Below are 19,224 nucleotides of genomic sequence, written 5' to 3' on the forward strand. Positions count from 1 at the left end.
CTTTCCCTATGGCATTATCCCAGGTTCAGTGCTGTGTGTCTGCACCCAATGAGGCCCTATTGAGGGGTGGGGATTGGGGGTTGCCCCCCCAAATCCCCGCCTGCCTCCCTTCTAACTCCCCCCCCTCCTCCTGCAGAGCCCAGATGGAGCACACCTGACCTGGGAGCCCCCCTCAGTGACATCCGGCAAGATCATCGAGTACTCGGTGTACCTGGCCATCCAGAGTGCAGGGGCAGGGCCTGAGCCCAAGGGGGCAGGGCCAGGCCCAGCTGGCGGGGCAGGGCCAGGGCCAGCCCAGCTGGCCTTCATGAGGGTCTACTGTGGGCCAAGCCCCTCATGCCTGGTGCAGTCAGGCAGCCTGTCCAGTGCCCATATTGACTACACCACCAAGCCGGCCATTATCTTCCGTATCGCTGCCCGCAATGATAAGGGCTATGGCCCCGCCACCCAGGTGCGGTGGCTCCAAGGTGAGCCCACCCTGGACACCTGGATTCTGTGGGGAAGGAGTGGGAAACAAGGGCGGTTGCCAGGAGAGCTGTGGAGGGAGCAGGCATATCAGGGGTTGCATCTTTGCCCGCCTGTATGCCTGGGTTCTGTGCCAGAATGGTGGCAGGTACACCAGGGCCACCTCTTTCCCCGCTACAGAACCCAGGTTGGGGTAGGGAGGGGGTTGCCCAGATGTCAAGGGGGCTAGTGGGGGGACAGGTTTGCCCAGAGCTGCACACACTCACCTGGTCACCTGAGTTTCCTAGGAGTTGGGAAGCAGACAGCTTCTAGGCGCCTGGGGAGGAGGTTGCTCACATGGCAGGAGGGTTGCAGCTGAGGTTGGGAAGGAGCAGGTATGCCAGGGACTGCCCGTTTTCCCACTCAGACACCTGTGTCCCATCCTCTGATGGAGCAGGTAGGTGACTTAAGAGATGCCTGGGTTCTGTCTCCATGGGGAGGGGGCTGCTCAGACACCTGGATTCTCTCTGGGGAGCTTGTGAGTTGGAGGGGTGGGGAGGGAGCTGAGGAACCTGGATGCCTAGGTTCTCTTATGGGTCCTGTCTGTTGGTTGCAGAGTCCAGCAAGGATGGCTCCATGGCCAAGCCAGCAGGCAAACGCCCACTCTCCTCCCCCGACATGTGAGTATTCTTGAGGGGAGGGCACTAGGAACCCCCCCCCCCCACAGCAGAAGACTATGGTGTCCATTGCATGGGGGGGCAGGAGCTGTGTAGGAACATGATTGCTTGTTGCACTCTGCTCAGGGAACCTTTTCCTTGGGGTTGGAGGACAGGGTTTTAGGAGGATACTTTTTCTGTGGTGGGAGACCAGATTCCCTGTTGCACTGTCCTGAGGGGAGTGAGGGCAGGGTTCCCCATTGCACTCTGTACTGAGGGGAACCTTTGTCTGGGGGGGAAGGTTAGGGTTTATTTACCTAACCTTTATTTACAGGAAGCGAAAAGGCTTTGTGAGGGAGCAGGTGCCCCATACACTCTGCTGAGGGCAACCTTTCTCTGGGGGGGGACTAAGACGAATCAGGGCAACCGCCCCAGGCCCCACAGAGTGGGGCAGAGCAGCAGCAGTGCAGAGCCCTGCTGGGCAGTGGCTCTACATCCAGCCACTCACTAGCCCCTCTCCCCCACACGGATGCCGGCAGCGGCAGCTTCTTCTGGGCCCGGATTGGAGTGGGGGCAGAGCCCCGCATATGCTGATTTGCCCTGGGACCCAAACCCTGCTCGGGTCAGCTCTTGGCACGGTTCTGGGGAGAACCTGTTGGAGGAAGGACAGGGCTCTGTGCTGCACTGAGGGTGGGAATCTTTGGGGACAGGGTTCTGGGGAGAACTTTCTTGTATGGTGGGGCAGGTCTTTCTGCTCCACTGCTGTTGGGAGCTTTTGGGGGAGTGTTACAGGGAGAACCTTTGTTGGGGGAGCCTGCTCCCTGTCACTGTGCTGAAGGGAATCTTTCTCTCGGAGGGGTGGATGGATGGGAGTGGGTGCCCTGTGCACTCTGCTGGGGGGAATCTTTGGGGGGAGAGGCAGGGTTGAGGGTTGGGATTTCCTCTGCAGGGGGCAACCCAAGGGTCTGGGCAGGTGCTGCATTCTGTTAAGGGAGAACTTGGGGTGGCAGGGCTCTGAGGGGAATCTTCCACTGGAGGCTGTGGAAGTGAGTTCCCCTACACTCATGGCAACCCCTCTTCTTCCACCCCCCAGGAAATCTGCTCCAAAGAAGCCCAAGGCCGAGGGGCAGTGAAGGACCCCTACAACACCACCCCAGGCAGCTCACAGCACTGGCTCAAAGGATGGAACCCACCCCTCTGCTCCATGGAGGGCAACAAGAGCTACACCTCCCAGAATGGGCTGGGGAGAGGCTTTTCAGTGGGTGGGCTGGCTGGAATTAAGTTCTTTTGTACTCCCCTCCCCCACCTTGGGGTCCCCCTTCCTTTGTACAGACTGGGGGGGGGGGCAGAGATATTGCCATGACAAGTCCCCCCACATCCAAGCTGGGGTTCTTATTTGCCTGCCACCTGAGGAGGCTGTGATTTGAGGGTGGGGTCTAAGCTTGGACCCTGCTCCCGTTGTCATTCTGGGGGGTGCCCCCCTTTCTCCCTCAGACACATTTTTTGTATAAAACCCCCTTTTTTTTAGGAAAAAAAAATTAAAGGAAAAAAAATTAAGGTCTGTAAGGGGTAGGGGCGGGGGCTCCCTACTTGGCTCCGCCCCCTTTCGGTCCAACCCCCGTTTTGTATTATAGTGTATTTCGCTGTGGACGCCCTGTCCTCAGGCCTCGACCTCCTCCCCTCCCGGGACAGGCCCTGCCCCCTCCCCGTGCCGTCGTATCTGTCGTTTTTGTGCTATTTTGAACAATTAAAGACATTTTTTTGAAGTAAACAAAAAGAGGAAGCGAGAGTCCGATCGGCGGGGGAGGGACACACCAGTCCGGGACTGGTGGGCAGAGGGGGAGGACCCATGCGGCAGGAAGGGGCTGAGCTGGGGCGGGACCCGTGCAGCCCCGACCTCCCCCGGCTTCTTCGAGGCTGCGTCACTGGACCTGCCACGCGTGACTTGGAACCGCCCGGTGCTGGCCCCTTCGGCCCCGCCCCTTTACCCCCCCAAGCCCCTCCCAGGTACTAGACCCCTAGTTCCTGGCACCTCAAAAACCCTCTGCTGGGACCCGGGTTCTTCCCGCTCTCCCCACCCCCCACATTACTCTGCCCCCTGCGTTCCCACACCCGCAGGTCCCCAATCTCCCTCTTCAGTCCCTGGAGGCGTGGCTGGGCGGGGGTGGTGGCTAGCTACATAGGGATGTGGCTTGGCGTGACTGACCCCTCCTGCAGGGCTGGTCTCGCCTATGGGGGCATAAACTCACGAGGGGGCGTGGTTTGGCTTGACATGAGCAGCTCCCGCCCCGGGTCCCCTGGTGTTCAAGGAGGCGTAGCTACCCGAGGCGTGGTCTGGTCTGGATCTAACCACGCCCCCTCCCCGCGTGACGGCTCCACGCAGAGACCACGATGGAGGCGGCGGCGGCGGGTTCGAGCGCTGGGTCCAGATCGGGTTCGGGCCCCGCTCCAGCTGCGCTGCCCCCTCTGGACGCTGAGTCGCGGGAGCTGCTCGAGGCCTGGCGGGACCGGGTCTCCTGCGAACTCGATACTGTCATTGACTTCTGGATCCGTCATTCGCACGACCCCGAGCACGGGTGGGTGTCAGGAGTCAGGCAGCTGGTTCGGACCTTGTCCCCAGCGCAACAGGGGAGCCAGGAGGCCGAGACCCCGCTCAGCCCTCTAAGGTCCAGTGCAGGAGCCGACCCCGGCGTTCGGGATCCTTCTCCCAAATTCGGGAAAGAACCCAGGCGTCCGGGACTCCCAAGCCCTAGCGCAGGAAGGAACCCAGAGGTCCTGGAGTCCTACTCCCCGCCCCCTTAAGCGCGGGAGGAAACCCAGGCTCCCGGATCCCCTCCGCCCCACCCCCAGCACCAGAAGGAACCCAAGTGTACTGGAGACTCCCACTAGCATGGGAAGGAACCCAGGCGTCCGAGATCCACCCCCCGCAACCCTCCTTCCAGGCTGGGAAGGAGCCTAGGAGTCCTAGAGACTCCCAACTCCCCTCCAGCGCCCGAGGGGACTTTCAACCCAGGTGTCCGAGCGCTGACCACCCACCCTGCCCCCAGCGGGTTCTTTTCTTGTCTGAGCCGCGACGGGACCGTCTATGACGAGACCAAGTACGTCTGGATGCAGGGTCGGCAGGTGAGTTAGGATGCCTGGGTCCCCTGCGGGGGCGGGGGCTCGGATGCTTGGGTTCCCTCCTGGAATGGGAGGGGGAGCTGGAGTCGGAACGGCTGGGTTACTTCGGACAGCGAGCGGGAGGAGGGGTCTGTGCGTTCGGCTACCGGGATTCCCCCCTGGCACTTGGGGGAAGGTGAATTTGGGGGTCTAGGACGCCTGGGTTCCCTTCGGGCCCTCAGTGGGGAGCTGGAGTCCAAGACGCCTGGGTACCCTCTTGGGCTGAGGAAGGGGGGAGCCCGGATTCCTGGGTCCCCCGGGGGTTGGAGTAGGGGGGGGTCGGACGCTTGGGTCACCCCCGCAAGTCTGACCCCCCCAAAGGTCTGGGTCTACGCCCGTCTCTACCGCTCGGTCCCGCGGTTTCGGCGCCCGGAGCTACTAGAAGCAGCGCGGGCCGGTGAGTGAGGGGTCGGGGCTCGGACGCCTGGGTTCTCAGGGGCGGGGTCCGGAGCCAGCTCGGACGCCCGGGTTCCCCTTGCCGCAGGGGGTGAGTTCCTGCTGCGCTGCGCGCGTCCGGACCCGCGTGTGCCCAAGGCCGCGTTCGCGCTGCTCCGAGACGGACGCGCGGCCAAGGTGCAGCGCTCTGTCTTCAGCGAGTGCTTCTGCGCGCTCGCGCTCGACGAGCTTGGCCGCGCCACCGGGAACGCGTGCTATGAGGTGACGTCGTTCCCCTCGTGACGCCCAGGACACCCAACGTGACATTCCCGGGGAACCCCTCCCCCACGGGGTATCCCAGTGACATCTCCTTATGACACCCCCAGAGTTTCCCCCGCGACTCCTACATCACGCCCGCCCCCGCCCCCCGTGACAACCCCCTACTCCTCCAAGTCATTTTCCTCTACCCTCCCCGAGATTCCCCCGCATGTGACTCCGCGAGACCCCGCCCTCCACGTGACCGTCCTACTGTCCTAGTCACCCTCTGACCCGTCCTTCGCCCCCCCCCCATGTGACCTCCCCTCCCGCACTGCCCACAGCCCGGACGTCTGGGTTCTCTAGGAGGGACGGGGGCTCGGACGCGTGGGTTCTCTAGGGTGTTCTGGGGGAGGACCTCCCGGACTCCTGGGTTTTCTGCGGGGGTGGAGATCCCGGACGCCTCGGTTCCTTGGGTGGAGAGTGGGGGCTGGGAGCCCGTGTCTGGGTTCTCCAGCGGAGTTGGGGGCTCTGCCGGACGCCTGGGTCCTTATCCGCCCCGCCCGGCGCAGGCGGCGGCGCGGGAGTGGCTGGAGGCGGCGGAGCGGTGGGCGCGGGAGGAGCCGAACGGGCCCGGGCGCCCCCCCCTGCCCGGAGACCCTCCGCGCCAGGCACTCGCCGTGCCCATGATGCTGTTGTACTCGGCGCTGCAGCTCGGCCACGGCCGCCCTGACGGCTCGGCCGGCGGCCGCCTCGCCTCCCTGCAGGACTGGGCGGCCCAGCGCCTGCGCCTGCACCTGCAGGTAGCACCCCCGCGCGGGACCGCCCTTGGGACTCATGCATGGCCCCACGTGACCACACACTGCCATGCGGGACTTCTCCTAGGGACCCCCCCCACCCGAGGCACCTTCTGTGACCCTAACGTGTCCTCCCAGGGACCAGCCCCCATGCGTAATGCCCACCTCTTTGGGACCCTCTGCCCGCGTGACCCCATCTGGGACACTGCAGTGTGACCCCTTGGAGCCCCTGATCCCCCCCCCCACACCTGTTTCCCCAGCAGCCCGAACCCCGTCCCCCACATGGGACTCTCCACCCATGTGACCCCCACCCCGCCCCCCTCATGCCCCCCACGTGACTCTCGGGGTCTCCCCCCACTCAAGATCCCCCTGCACGTGTGACCCCCCGACACCCGTGGAGACCCCTATGTGACCCCCACACCAACCTGATTTCCCCCCCCCGCCACGTGAGCCCCGCTCCCACCACGTGACCCACTTGGAGACCCCCCCCCCTACGTGACCCCTACCGGGGCACCCTCTCATGTGACCTTACCGGGATCATGAGCCCCCCGGGGGACACCCCAATGTGACCCCCTGGAAGAGGCCTCACGTGACACCCGCCCCGGGAACACCCCCCACGTGACCACACCTTACCACCGCGGGACCTCCAGCACGGGAACATCCCCGCACGTGACCCCTGGGGATTCCCTACACGTGACCCCCCTGGAGACCTCCCCCAAACTCACCCCCACCCCGCAGCGTGGCAGGACTGCAGTGCTGGAGCACGTGTCCCAGGACGGGCTGGAGCTGCCGGGGAGCCTAGGCCGACTGCAGAACCCCGGTGAGCCGCTGGCTGGGGCTGGACGCCTGGGTTCCTTGGTGGGGGGCAGTGGCGGGGGCAGCCTGGACGCCTGGGCCTCCCAGAGTAGTGGCGGGGGTGATGCCCGGTTGCCGGACGCCTGGGTTCTCTTCAGGCTCTTAAGGAGGTGGAGGGAAGGGAGACCGGACGCCCGGGTCCTGCTGCTGATCCCCGCCCTCTCCCCTCTAGGGCACGCGATCGAGGCGGGCTGGATGCTCCTGCTCCACGCGCGGGCCCGGGGGGACATGGCGGCGGCGGACGAGGCCATCGACGGCTTCATGCTGGGGCCGCTGGATGCTGGCTGGGACTCGCCCCACGGAGGGCTACTGGCCTTCCACGACGCCGACGGGCTCTGCCCCACGCAGGTGCTACCCACACAGACCCCTTCTATGGAAGTCTCATGACCCCCAACGCCCACGGGAGCCCCTAAAGCGCCACAGGCCACCCCCTACAGGACCCAGTACCTTTCACATCCCGTGGGCCACGAGACTCACCACGGGACCGAGGCCCCACGGGAACCCCACGTGATCTCGGTACCGCTCATGCCGGATGCCCCACGGGCCCCCAATCCGCGCGTGGCCCATGGACACCTAATATCCCCCAGAATTCTCTCCCTGGAGCTCAGGACCCTCCCAGTACTACCCACAAGCCCCACGTGACTCCCCCCGACCCCACGGGAACGCCCCGCGAGATTCCCCCCAATGGCTCCCATGGGCCTCACAACAATCCAATACCCCCCACGCGACGCTCCGACGCCCCCCAGGACCCTGTTCCGACGCCCCTGTGTCCTCCTGGCTGTCGGAGGCCCACCCCCACAAAGCACGGGGGGATCCCCTCCCCCAGACCCCGCGGGTGCCCGGACGCCTGGGTTCCCACGGGACTGACGCCAGCCCCTCCCTGCAGCTGGAGTGGGCGATGAAGCTGTGGTGGCCCCACGCCGAGGCCCTTGTCGCGCTTCTCGCCGCCTTCGCTCATCGCCGCGACCCAGCGCTACTGCGCCGCTTCGAGCAGGTGGCGGAGTTTACCTTCCAGCGGGTGAGCCCCGCCCCGAGCCCGGGCCCCGCGGGGAGGGGTGGGCGAGCCCGGGCCGGGTCCTTCATTGTCCGCCTGTCCCGCAGTTCCCAGACCCCGAGCACGGCGAGTGGTTCGGGTACCTGAACCGGGACAGCAGCTTGGCCCTCTCCATCAAGGGGGGGCCCTTCAAAGGTAGGGGCGGGTCGGACGTCTAGGTTCCCTCCCTCGGGTCCCCGGGTGGGGGGCGGGGCTTCTAACTAACTCCTCTCCCCAGGCTGCTTTCACGTGCCTCGAGCCTTGTACATGTGCGAAGAGCTTCTGAACGAGATCTTAGCTGGGCCGTAGCGCCTCCCCTCTCGGATACCTGAGCTTCTGGGACATCGCCCTCCCGTGGGGGATATTGGGTTTTCCGGAAACCTGGGTCCTCTGGGAGTCCGCCTAGACGCCTGGGTTCCTTGGGACACCTGCTGGACCCCTCCCAGACATCCCCTACCTGCTGGATCCTCCCTTCCCCGAGCCCTTCCCATCTGGTCGACCTCCCACTGCCCCGACACCTGGGTGCTCTGGGAGTCCGCCCGGATGCCTGGGTTCCCCCCAGCTTCTCCCCACCTTTTCTCCCCCCAGCTGCTGGACCCCCTTTGACCCCTCCCCCACCACTTGGAACCTGCTGATCTCTGTCCTCCGCCCTTCCTCCCCTAATAAATGTGGAGTCTGTCCTGTCCATTCGTGTCTGGCTGTGGTCGCGGCAGTGCGGGGGGGAGCTCGCAGCCTGCCTGGAACAGGTGGGGGATGGCCTTTATCAAGCTAAAAAGGACCCCGGGCTCTGAGATTACAGGTGTGTTTTTATGCCTCCCGGCCAAGAGCTTGGAGCACTGGGGAGGAAGAGACACAATGCAGGCACCAGTGGTGATACAGAACCCAGGTGTCCTCCCACACGGAGACCCCAGGTATCCGGGCTGCCGTCGTCGCGTCTTGAACCGGCTTTTCCCCTGAGGCTCTGCCGCAGTGCCCTAGCGTCCTTGCCCTGCCCTAATATGAAGGCGCGGGCGTCGCTGCCAGCTCCGTGACGTTTGCTCTTCTGGCCACGCCCGGCCATTCCCTCCGGATCCCATTCTCCCCGCCTCCAGCCAGTGGTGGCTGTTCCCTTTATAGCGCTCCCCTCCCGCCTGATTCACCCCTGCACTCAGCGCTGCGGCTCCAGCCTCAGTCCCCGCAGCAACGATGGAAGTTCTCAATCAGGTACGCGCTGGCAGGACTGGGGGGGAACTAATACCCCCCACCTTGCAAATGACCCCCTCCCGGGGTGTGCATTTGCACATCCTTGCCCCCCTCTCCTTTTGCAAGCATCTGTCCCTTGCAATAGAAGGGCTCCTTCTAAACGCACACTCCGCTTCGTGCATCCTGCCGTTGCCTCCTGCCAAATCACACCCCCCCCCCCAGCCCCGAGCATGCATTTGCCCCTGCTTTGCAAATCTGCCTCTCGCCCTTTAAATGCGTGCGACATCCTTATACAAAAGATCCCCCCTATGCAATTGCCCGTCTGTGCTAATTGCACCTCCTCATCTTCCCGGGCAAGCTAATTCCCCTGCCCTCCAAAGATTCCCCCCACCCGCTGTGTAAATTCCCCACCCTTGGGCATCGCGCCCCCACCTTGGATGCTACCTCCCGTTCTCCCCCCTCCCCCTCCTCTGCGGCGGCATTGCAGTGCTGGGGGGGAGGGGGAGCCCCGGATGTGTCCCCCATGCGGAGGTAGAGAGGAGAGGACTGAAAAGGGGATTTGTGGGGGGAGCAGAGGGGGGCAGGGCCTCCCCTAGCGGGGTATTGGGGGTACAGCCCCCCAGGGGCAGGGGAGGTTGTGGGAGCATCGGGGGTGGGTGCAAGGGGTGACATCAGCTACTGAGTTAGGGCGGGGAAGGGGGCTGGGCGTGACGTCACGTGTGTGTGTGTGTGTGTGTGTGTGTGTGTGTGCGCGCGCACGCTCAGACGCCTGGGTTCCATGTGTGCCAGAGCAGGTGCTCCCAGGTGTGTTGCGTGTGCGATGCGGGGCAGGGCGGCAGATGCGCGCCCAGGGCTACGTCCGTGTGCGTGGGGACACGCGTGTCACCATTTCTAGTGTTGCGTGTGTGCGTCCGTATCCCTGCTGGGGTGGGGGAGGGGGGAGCCTGGCTGTGTTTTGCTCCACACGGGAAGAAACCACGGGTCCCGGACGCCTGGGTTCCCTGGGAGTGGAGGGGAGGCGGGGGCTACAGGGTGGAAGCAGGGCAGGGCTGGGAGACCGGAAGCCTGGTTTCTCTGGGAGGGGAGTGGGGGCTAGTGGTCAGAGCAGGAGGGCGGGGAACCCGGACAGCCGGGTTCCTCACCTCACCCCCCCCCCCCACTCCATCCCCCACAGCTGGTGGCTGGGGGGCAGTTTCGGGTCATCAAGGAACCTCTGGGCTTCGTGAAACTGCTGGAATGGGTGAGTGACAGCCGGGGGCCGGCCAAAGGGATACCCCGCCCCTCCTCTGGCCTCGTCCCCACAACCCTCCCCCACTCCAGAGTCTGGGAGGATTAACACAGATTAGAGGGCGGGGGGGGGGGGGGGGAGAAGAGACAGATGGATCTATGGTGGGGGAACCCCACCTCTCCCAGTTCCAGCTCTTTTAGAACCTTCTGCCCTTATCCAGAACCAGGTTCTAGACCTCCCCCCCTCTGCTCCTGGGGGCTGGTTCTAGGCTTTGGACCTGACCCCCCAAACCCCGTCCATTCCCCCCCCAGCTCAGTTCCCAGTGACACGCTCTCTCCCATTGGCGACACATAGGGGGTGTATACGGGTGCACGTGCACCCCCTGAGATAGGGACTGCACCCTCTGCAAAAAGTGCTGCCAACACTGCTGCCTGGTGCCTGTGGGTGGTCACTGCTTGCCACCCCTCCCCCTCGCCTCTGACAGCACCATGGCCGCCTGCAGGAGCTCACCGCTCGTGACTGCCATGGTCCTGCCACCGACAGCACTGCTGCTGCCAGCAGGAAGTTGCCATGCCCCCCCAGCCTCCAAGGGCATTCATGCTCTCTCCCCTCCTGCCCATTTTCCCCCCAGTTCTCCAAGTCATCTGCAGGCATGTTCTAGATCCCCTCTGTTCTAGATCCCCTGTGGTTCAAGAGCCCTGGGTCTGCCCCCTCCCAGTCTTAGAACACCACAAGTTCTGCCCCCTGGTTCTAGAGCCCCCCCCCCCAGTTCTACAGTCCCCCCCAGTTCTGCCCTCTGGATCTAGAGGACCCGATTGTAGACCCCTTGGTTGTAGACCCCCCAGGTTTACATCTCTTTAGAGCTAGACCCCCCAGTCCTAGTCCCACCCTTCTCCTAAACTGGTTCTAGAGCAGCGCTAGATTGCCTCCCTCCCCTGACTGCTAGGGCTGTTCTAGAGCAGTTGCAGACCCCCCCCCCCCCCAGCTGTGACCTTGTGTTCCAGAGCAGGTGCTCCCAGGTGTGTTGCATGTGCTCCCAGGGGTCCCAGGTGTCAGGGGAGAGGAGCTGCCCCTGGGGACCCAGGCATCTGGGACGGGCTAACCCACTGGAGGAATCTTCTAATTCCCCATTTACCCTTAATGCCTCTGGAACTATTCCAGCTGCCCTTCTCATGCCTTGCCCCCCAACCATGTCCAAAGATCAGGCCCCACCCCCTGAGCATCATGCCACTCCCCCCTTCCCCCCCCCCCCCTCCTGCCCTAGGCAGCTACAAAATTAGGTCATCCTGGTCTAATCCATTACCAAAGAGGGGATTAACTGGTGGTAGGTTGAGGCGGGATGCGGGGCTGCGGTTTGACCCCTGATGCCTGGGCTCCCTGGGAAGGGAGAGGGGGCTAGGCACCCAAATGGCTGGGATCTCTGGCAGGTGAGTGGGGTGAGGGGTGGGGGAGGTAAGAGCAGTGAAGACTGGGAGCCCAGATGCCTGGGTTCCCTGGGAGAGGAATGGGGCTGCGAGGTGGGGGTAGGGAACCAGACACCTAGGTTCCCTGCCTGCTGTCCCTCACCCTGTCCACCCCCCAGCTCTTCGCCATCTTCGCCTTTGGCACGTGCGGAAGCTACTCGGGGCAGCTGCGGGTGAGCGTGGAATGTACCGAAAACCGCAGTCACAGCAACCTTGATGTCCCCATCGCCTACCCCTTCAGGTCAGCTCCATGCTGGGCAGGGTGGAACTGTCCAGGGCCCACCAGCAGCATGGCATGGAATATAAGGACCAGCTAGAGATGTTACATGGGATATAAGGCTGGGGGATGGTGTTATACTGGATGAAGCCCATGTGGGGGCACTACTTGGGTATAAGGACCAGGTGGGGGCAATGCATAGGGTGTAAGGCCCAGGGGAGACCACTGTACTATATAAAGCCCTGGCAGGGGAAGTGCATGGAGTACAAGGTCTGGAGGAAGGGATTATACTGTATAAAGACTGGCAGGAGACAGTGCATGGAGTATGAAGCCTGGTTGGGGGTATTACATGGGATACCAGGATGGGAGGGAGCATTATATAGTGTATAAGGCCCAGGGAAAACTGTTAGATTGTACAAGGCCCCATGTGTGATGTAAGGATTAGGAGAGGGCATTATATGGGTTATAAGGCCCAGGGGGAGGTTACAATACTGTATAAGATCCAAGTAGGGACATTACATAGAGTATAAGGCTAGGAGAAAGCTGTTATACTGTATATGGCCATGGTGGAGGTGTGGGGGAAGGAGTGCATGGGGTATAAGGCCCAGAGGATGGCAGTATATTCTATAAGGACCAGCGGGGGCATTAAATGGAATGAGGGAGGGGGGTGTCCTTTGGTTCATACAGATACTAGCCCTAGACTCCACCTCCAGCAAACTGCAACAGGTGTCTCTGTGCCCAGCTGGTCCATACAGGCATTATAGGGCCTTTCCCTCATCCATACGGGTAGTATATGGCCTGCTCCTTGTCTATATGGGCACTTTAGGTCTTGTCCCCCCAGTCTGTATGGATGCTGTACTGCTCCTTCCAGGTGCCAAATGGGGCATATGGGCACTATAGGGCCTACCCTGGTCCATAGGGGCCATATATGGCCCTCTCCCAGTCCATACAGTTGCTATACACTCCCTGCAGGCTTCACCAGGTGTACTTTCGGGTACCGAATTGCCAGGGGGGGGAGCCAGAGAAGGTTTTCCTGGTGGGCGACTACTCATCCTCTGCTGAATTCTTCGTCACCGTTGCTGTCTTTGCCTTCCTCTATGCCCTGGGTGCCACTCTCGTCTACCTCTTCCTGCAGGACAAGTATCGCCAGGGCAACAAGGGCCCGGTTATTGTGAGTGACAAGGCTTGGGGGGCAGGAGAGGGGTGGGGCCATGGGGAAAGGGACAGAGCCGGGGACATTGGAAGTAAGGCTGCAGGAGGGGATGGAGCCAGGAGAAAGGGGTGGAGTCAGAGATGGAGGGGGTGGGGCAGTGGAACCCTGGAGGGGCCAGAGGCATTGGGGGTGCAGCTAGAGAGGGGTGGGGCTGTGGCTGGAAGGGAGGGAGTCAGGAACATTGAGGGTGGGGCATTTTGGGAGGGCAATGGGGGTAAGGGGTGAAGCCTGGGGCCTGGGCAACAGAGAAGGGGGTCATAGAGGAAAGGGTGGGGCCTCAGCATGGTGGATGGGGCCTCGAGGAGGGTCAATAGGTAGGGCAGGGCCTGGGTGTTGTTATGGGGGGGCCATGGGAGGGGTCATGGGAGAGTGAGGGATGCCTGGAATAGTTGGGGAGTTTTGGGGATTGGAATGATTGGGGTGGGGGCAGGGGCTGGAGGGGGCTCCAGAGCCTGTGGGTTTCAGTGGGGGCTGGGAGGACTGTGGAGGATTATGGGGGCTTTGGGGGATTCTGGGAGGACTGGAGTGCCTTTGGCGTGGCTGGGGTCTTATGCAGGGGCTGGAGGGCCCTAGAGGATTCTGGGTGAGGGGGGGAGTGTGCTGAAGGTAATTCTGGTGGCCTGTCAGGTTTTATAAGGGGCTGGGTGTGCCCTGAAGGATACTGGGGAATCTGCGGGGGAGGGGGGGTATGGAGGGTTGGAGGGGAAGCCATGGGCATCCCTGACCCTCCCCCTGACCCGGCCAGGACCTGGTGGTGACGGGCACCTTTGCCTTCCTGTGGCTGGTGAGCTCATGTGCCTGGGCCAAGGGCCTGGCCGATGTGAAGGCAGCGACAGAGTGGAGCCAAGTACTGGAGGGGGCCAAGACCTGCCAGCGTAAGGAAGTTGTCTGCCACCTCCTGCAGGCACCTGTAACCTCTGGCCTCAACACCTCTGTGGTAAGAGAACCCCCAGAATCAGGACTCTCAAGATTGGGTCTTCTCTGAGATGTCCACCAGGATGGGGACCCTGAGCAAAGCCACAGAATCAGGTCCTCTCAGGATTGGTCCTCTTCCCCCTCCAAATTAGGCCCCCTAGGAACAGACACCCCTTGGGAGCCCCCAGAAGTAGGACCTTCCATAGGATTGGGACCCCTGCAATGATCTTGTAAGCCCTGCAATACCCTGTGACCCCTGCCATGACCCCTCAGGTGTCCCTTGATCTCCTGGGGCCCTGCAACCCTAACTGTTGTGATGCCCTGTGATCCCTGAGGTGGTCTCTGCAGTGACCCTCTATCCCTGGGGTCCACTTTGCCCCCTGTTGGAACCTGAAAATCCCGGTGCTAGTACCCCTGATGATGCTCTTTGCCCCCTGCAGTGACCCTGATTACCCCAGTATTGACTTTTGAGTCCTGTGGTGACCTCTGTCACCTAAGGTGCCCCTTGGCATACCCCCAGCAGTACCTTCTGACTGTCAGTGCCCCTGACAACCCTAGTGGTGCTCTGACCCTCACAGTGACCCCAGTGATGCCTAACTTTTGGGGTACCCCAGCAGTGCCCCAATGACACCCCCCCATAGTCTGCTTTGAGCCCAATGGCCCTTGGGGTACTGCCAGTGGTACCCATTGACCCCTGGTGGTACCCCAGATGACCCCGGTGGTGCCATTTGACCTTCATGGTGCCCTGATGACCTGCCATGTTGCCCTTTGACTCCTGTGCTTCCTCCTGTGATGCTCAGTGGCCCATAAGGTGTCCCTGGTGCTGCCCTTTGACTCCCAGCACTGCCCTCTGACCCTTGGCAGGTGTTTGGCTTCCTGAATCTTGTGCTGTGGACAGGCAATGTGTGGTTCGTGTTCAAAGAGACAGGCTGGGGAGCACCGTTCGCCCGTGCCCCACCTGGTCCCCCTGAGAAGCAGGCAGCGCCTGAGGCCTATGGTGCCCCTGACCCCTATGGTGTTCCTGACCCCTACGGTGCTCCGGGTGGCGGCTACCAGCCAGACTACGGTGCTCCTGATGCCTATGGTGCCCCCGCTGCCCCAACAGCCTTCGCCAACCAGATGTAGCTGGTGAGTGACTCCCACTGTGGCCAGGGCCTGGGGGAGAGGGTGTGGCCATGGGGTGGGTTCAGCAGGGGCAGGGCCTGTGAGAGCAGATGTAACTAGGGGCAAGTGCACAGAGGGGCTGGGCTGGGGTGGGGTCAGGGGAAAAGGAGGTGTGGCCAGGGCAGGTTGGAGGAGGAAGGGGGATGGGACAGGGTAAAAAGGCGGGGCTACCATTGCCATCACCATGTTTCTCTCCCCAGGTCTCCAGCCCCAGCAGGGGGCGTCGAGATGTGCCGCTGCCCCCCCCCCCCCCCCCGCAGCCCTGGGGGGCCTGGGGCTGGATCGGGACCCTCACAACTGCCCCCAGGCCCCCCAACCTTCTGTACCCCCCCAGGCCTTCGGGAGTGTGGGGGCGGGGGGGAGACGCCCACACGTGGGGCACGCAGGGGAGGGATGATGGAACCCTGGCGCCCCGCACCCCCTAGCTCTCTATTTCTCCGTGTCTGTTTTGTGCCGTGACTGTGACTTTGGGTTTGTGGCCCCTCCCTCCCAATAACCCCCCACCCCAGTATCACCCCCGCAGGGGGCATGAGGTAGGGGAGATCATGACGTAATTATTAAGTTCCCCCCCCCCCCGGCTGACCCCTGGCCCCCTTGACATGTATCGACCAAAAAAGACAGGGGAAAAGGGGAGCGAGGAAAGGAATAAAAACTGTCGAATAAAGAAGAGGGGAGAAAGGATCCGAGGAGCCGCCTGCTCTGTGGGGCGCGGGCGGGCGCGGGGGTGGGGCGTGGAGGAAGCGGGCCGGGGTGAGTCGGGCGGGGGGGCGGCCGGTTGCGGGGAGCGCAACGCCAGAGCTCCTCGACCCCGCAGAGAGCCCGGGTGTCCCGACATCGCCCTAGAGTCCGGCGGTGCCCCCGACACCGCTCTGCGCACGCTTCCGTCTCTGAGCTCCCCGGCTGGGAGAGAACCCAGGTGTCCGGGCCCACCCAGCTTCACCTCCCTGCGGCGGCGCTCGGGCTGCCGTGGGGGACTCTGGGTAACGTAGTTTGGGGGTGGGGCCGCCCCGCTTCCCGTCACTTCCTAGTCGTTGCGGTTCCAGCTTGGCCCGGCCTGAGATCGAGACCCCTGCCAGCTCCGCCGCGCCCCCTGCTCCCGCCCCGTAGCCTCTCTTCCCAGCCCGCGGAGCTCCCGGAGACCCCGACGCCTGCGTTCAAGCTCCCCCACCCCTCTTCCGGGCAGCATGGAGCAGTACCAGGGCCTGACGGACAACGAGCTCATTGCCAAACTCAAGAGCTACCAGATCTCGCACGGGCCAGTCGTGGGTATGAGGGTGCGGAGCCACTGGGGTCCCGATGTGGGGCGAAGGGGGTTGCGGGTCGGGAGTGAGGGGTCGGGCTATGGGGGTTCTGACCCTCCCACCCCCTCGCCCAGGCTCCACACGGAAGCTCTACGAGAAGAAGGTTTACGAGTTGGAACGGCAGCGCACGACGCAGGGGGGCCCGGGGGAGCCGCCAGGTGAGTGACGGGTGAGGGGGGAGACGGGGAGCCCCGGCCTGGATTGATTCGCCCTTGTTCCCCTCTCCCCCCTGCAGAGCCCCTCACTACTGAGAGCTTCATGAGAGAGTTCTACAAGTACCCCGAGGACGGGGCTCGGGCCCGATACCCGGCAGAGGGTGAGCGGGGCCTGTGGGGCTCTGGCAGGGGACTGCAGGGCTGGAGTGAGCGGCACCGTTGGGGTTTTTGGGGGCTGGGGGTCAGACTAACTCCTCCCACACACCCTTAGACCCGAGTCCCTCCAGGCTCTACATCCGGGAATCCTACATGACACCAGACCACTCCGTACTCCCCAATCGTGGCTATAGGCGCGAAGGTGAGCTGGGGAGCTGGGCCTCGGGTTCCCCATTGGTGGAGGAGCTGCGGTCGCCCCAGGTCTCAGCCCCCTTGTGTGTCTCGCCAGATCTGGATACCTACCAGGGCTCCTACACAGAGGAGCCCCCTGCCCGGCTTTACAGCGACCCGCTACGGCCTGTGAGTGAGGGACACATAGGGCGGGGCCTGCGGGACTGGGGGCGGTGGGGCGGGGCCGGGCCAGGGACACACCCAGAGAACCTAGGTGTCCAGGCACGCCCAGAGCACGAGCATGCGGGCTCCCGCATGCCGGGCGCACGCGATTCAGGGACCCCCCCCTGATGCGGGAGGTACACCCCGCTGCTTGCTTGGGGAGCGGCGCCGAACACGGAACCACACCCGGTCTCTATACATCACTTCCCGTCCCGGGTCGCCGCCTCCACTGAGGAGAGACCCGCCGCCACTTCCAATGCAGGAACTCCAGGGGCTGCCCAAGATGCCCCGACCCGCCCCTTCCGGGGACGCCGGGGCCTCATTTCCAGCATTGACCCTAGCGCCCCCGGCAGCCCCCGCGTGGCAAATATGCAAGCGATCTGCGGAGATGCAAATAGAACCCGCGCGCCCCTCCCTCCGGGGCGTGGCTATGAAAATGAAGGGTTCTTCCCGGAGTGGCCTGTAGAGGGAGGCGTGGGGCGGGGCCGGCAGCGCTGTTGACTGGCCGTGGGATCTCCCCGCAGGGCAAGGAGGAGCCCGGCGCCAGCAGCCCCTGGGGGGATGCTATTGAGAGGTGAGCGTAGGTCTGGGAGGCGGGGCGGGGCGGGGCGGGGGCGGTCCCCCACTCATCGCTTTTCCCCTTCAGGGACAGCACTGCCTACCAGCGCGTGGCGCCGCGCCCCTCCATCCGACCCGGGTCCAGGGGCGGGCCGGGCGCGGGCACAGGCGTAGCGACTCCCGGCGCCCCCCGGCGCTTCCTGCCTCTGTGGCTGCAGCTGCTGGTGTTCGGGGCCGTGGCCGCTTTCCTCACTTTCGTCTACTTCGCTCTCCAGGGCGGCGCCAGCGACAACCCCTTTCCCCGCAGCCTACAGGGCTGAGGGGCCGCGGTCCACCCTGCTCCCCAACCAGAGATTCCTAGGAACCCCCCTTCCCCACAGCCAGCCCAGCCGCCCGCATCCAGGGGCCCCCAGGCACTGTTGCACAGACCTAGAGACTGCCCACACCCAGGCCCCAGCCTCTAACACCAGGGCCTCCATAACTGGCCCCACCAAAACCTCTCAGGGGTTGTCCAGGCCCACACATGCACCCAGGAACCCCTCCCTAGGACATACTGAGGATCCCTCCCCCCACAGCTGGAGCCCCCCAATACCCAAGGACTTTCTCCTACACAGATCCTGGGGAACCCTCCAAAACTTCCCATGGACCTCCCATGGGACCTCCTTACACCCTGAGACCTCCTCCGGGCACCCTGGGGACCACTCCCCTGTATTTAAGGCCCCCCATTCCCTCCTAACCCCCCCTCAAGGTGCACTCAGGGATAGCCCCACACTGCAGAGACCCCCCCATCCCCACTTCCAATGGGACACCCCAACTACCAGAATCCTGCCCAACCAGCCTGCTCCCCTGGTAGTCCAGGGACTGCCCCCATACACAGACCTGCACCCTGGATCCCTCAATTTCCCCCAGCCACCCCCCCCCCAGTGCCAATCCTGCCCCTCCACTCACTCCCAGCCCCTCCCACCCTCAGGCCCTAACAGCCACCCCCAGGTTACCCCCAGCCCTGCCCCACTCCAGCCCAGAGAACTCAGTCATCCCGGTTCCCACCCTTGCAGGTGGGGTAAGGCAACTCCTATCCCCCCCCAGTGGAGAAGTTGTTTGGGGGTTGCCTAGCAACAGCTGTCTTTCCATGAATCGGAGGTTATTTTGTGCCATGTGGGGCGGGATCCATTATTCTGGGGGCAAAAAAAATCCCAATAAAAATGTGGGTTTTTTAGTTTCATTGTCACCTCATTTCTTGTGGGGCTGGGTGGGAGTCCCGGCGCCTGGGTTTTCTGGACTGGGAGGCGGGGTAGAAGTAATGGTTGTGCCTGAGGAGGTCCCCCCAAATGTGTGTGGGGGAGGGGCGCACGCACACACACACTCGCGCTCCCTTCCGCCCCCCGTCCCCCCCCAGAAGTGAGGTCTCTCTTTTACACGCACCCCTTTCCACCGTCCTTCTCATGCTGGGGATGGCCGGACCGGAGCCCAGGTGACAAACACCGCCCCACCTGTGTATGTCCGAGATGCGCACAGACAAACGGGGAACCTACACACACGCGCGCGCGTGCCCCATCTCTGCAGTGGCCCGAGCTAACCCCAACTCCACGGGGGAACCCCGTCCCTACCGACGTCGTCTCTCCCCGCAGTACATCCCTGCGCGCCCGAGTTCCTAACTTAGGCTAGGGGAGAGCAGGCGAAAGGCCCCCGCTGCCGCCCCCCGCAG

At 63.5% G+C, this 19,224-nt stretch overlaps 4 protein-coding genes across 13 annotated transcripts in view; all 4 read left to right on the forward strand.

Moving 5' to 3' along the window:
* Positions 1–2,877, forward strand: part of HCFC1 (host cell factor C1) — an 87,197-nt gene extending 84,320 nt beyond the window's left edge. For all 7 annotated transcript variants that reach the window (XM_059733012.1, XM_059733007.1, XM_059733010.1 and 4 more), the window contains 3 exons: positions 137–467; positions 1,061–1,124; positions 2,194–2,877. In XM_059733012.1, coding sequence (XP_059588995.1) covers positions 137–467; positions 1,061–1,124; positions 2,194–2,233 — 435 coding nt within the window. In that variant the 3' untranslated portion in view covers positions 2,234–2,877. The remainder of the gene's footprint in view (positions 1–136; positions 468–1,060; positions 1,125–2,193) is intronic.
* A 480-nt stretch (positions 2,878–3,357) lies between these two features.
* RENBP (renin binding protein) lies at positions 3,358–8,259 on the forward strand. 3 transcript variants are annotated; one of them, XM_019478743.1, is made up of 10 exons: positions 3,358–3,676; positions 4,090–4,223; positions 4,581–4,656; positions 4,744–4,916; positions 5,462–5,692; positions 6,425–6,506; positions 6,714–6,889; positions 7,428–7,559; positions 7,643–7,730; positions 7,813–8,259. In XM_019478743.1, the coding sequence occupies exons 1-10, from the start codon at positions 3,373–3,375 to the stop codon at positions 7,881–7,883; spliced, it is 1,467 nt and encodes a 488-aa protein (XP_019334288.1). In that variant the 5' UTR covers positions 3,358–3,372; the 3' UTR covers positions 7,884–8,259. The 3 variants fall into 3 exon arrangements, with proteins under 3 accessions (XP_019334288.1, XP_019334289.1, XP_019334290.1); XM_019478744.2 differs by having other exon boundaries at positions 3,448–3,676; positions 4,148–4,223; XM_019478745.1 differs by lacking the exons at positions 3,358–3,676; positions 4,090–4,223 and adding an exon at positions 4,230–4,395.
* Positions 8,260–8,670: 411 nt separating this feature from the next.
* Positions 8,671–15,637, forward strand: SYP (synaptophysin). Its single transcript, XM_019478746.2, has 7 exons — positions 8,671–8,777; positions 9,931–9,996; positions 11,567–11,688; positions 12,637–12,835; positions 13,623–13,814; positions 14,657–14,920; positions 15,157–15,637. Exons 1-6 carry the CDS (start codon positions 8,760–8,762, stop codon positions 14,915–14,917), a joined length of 858 nt encoding a protein of 285 aa, XP_019334291.1. The 5' UTR covers positions 8,671–8,759; the 3' UTR covers positions 14,918–14,920; positions 15,157–15,637.
* Positions 15,638–16,041: 404 nt separating this feature from the next.
* On the forward strand, positions 16,042–18,735 carry EMD (emerin). Of its 2 annotated transcripts, XM_014610543.3 has the most exons (7): positions 16,042–16,222; positions 16,332–16,415; positions 16,493–16,573; positions 16,684–16,770; positions 16,858–16,928; positions 17,486–17,535; positions 17,608–18,735. In XM_014610543.3, exons 1-7 carry the CDS (start codon positions 16,141–16,143, stop codon positions 17,837–17,839), a joined length of 687 nt encoding a protein of 228 aa, XP_014466029.1. In that variant the 5' UTR covers positions 16,042–16,140; the 3' UTR covers positions 17,840–18,735. The 2 variants fall into 2 exon arrangements, with proteins under 2 accessions (XP_014466029.1, XP_019334287.1); XM_019478742.2 differs by lacking the exon at positions 17,486–17,535.
* The last annotated feature ends 489 nt before the right edge of the window (positions 18,736–19,224 follow it).

This window comes from Alligator mississippiensis, chromosome 8, assembly GCF_030867095.1.
Source record: "Alligator mississippiensis isolate rAllMis1 chromosome 8, rAllMis1, whole genome shotgun sequence".
NCBI classification, from domain to species: Eukaryota; Metazoa; Chordata; order Crocodylia; family Alligatoridae; genus Alligator; species Alligator mississippiensis.

What these genes read in the sequence shown, in the direction of transcription:
- RENBP (XM_019478743.1), top strand. Translation starts at nt 3,373, where the DNA reads ATGAGCAGCTCCCGCCCCGGGTCCCCTGGTGTTCAAGGAGGCGTAGCT. An exon ending in ACTAGAAGCAGCGCGGGCCG is followed by an intron (nt 4,657 to 4,743) that starts GTGAGTGAGGGG and finishes CCCTTGCCGCAG; the next exon opens with GGGGTGAGTTCCTGCTGCGC. An exon ending in GCCTGCGCCTGCACCTGCAG is followed by an intron (nt 5,693 to 6,424) that starts GTAGCACCCCCG and finishes CCCACCCCGCAG; the next exon opens with CGTGGCAGGACTGCAGTGCT.
- EMD (XM_014610543.3), top strand. Translation starts at nt 16,141, where the DNA reads ATGGAGCAGTACCAGGGCCTGACGGACAACGAGCTCATTGCCAAACTC. An exon ending in GGGCCCGGGGGAGCCGCCAG is followed by an intron (nt 16,416 to 16,492) that starts GTGAGTGACGGG and finishes TCCCCCCTGCAG; the next exon opens with AGCCCCTCACTACTGAGAGC. An exon ending in GGCCCGATACCCGGCAGAGG is followed by an intron (nt 16,574 to 16,683) that starts GTGAGCGGGGCC and finishes ACACACCCTTAG; the next exon opens with ACCCGAGTCCCTCCAGGCTC.
- SYP (XM_019478746.2), top strand. An exon ending in TCGTGAAACTGCTGGAATGG is followed by an intron (nt 9,997 to 11,566) that starts GTGAGTGACAGC and finishes TCCACCCCCCAG; the next exon opens with CTCTTCGCCATCTTCGCCTT. An exon ending in CCCATCGCCTACCCCTTCAG is followed by an intron (nt 11,689 to 12,636) that starts GTCAGCTCCATG and finishes CACTCCCTGCAG; the next exon opens with GCTTCACCAGGTGTACTTTC.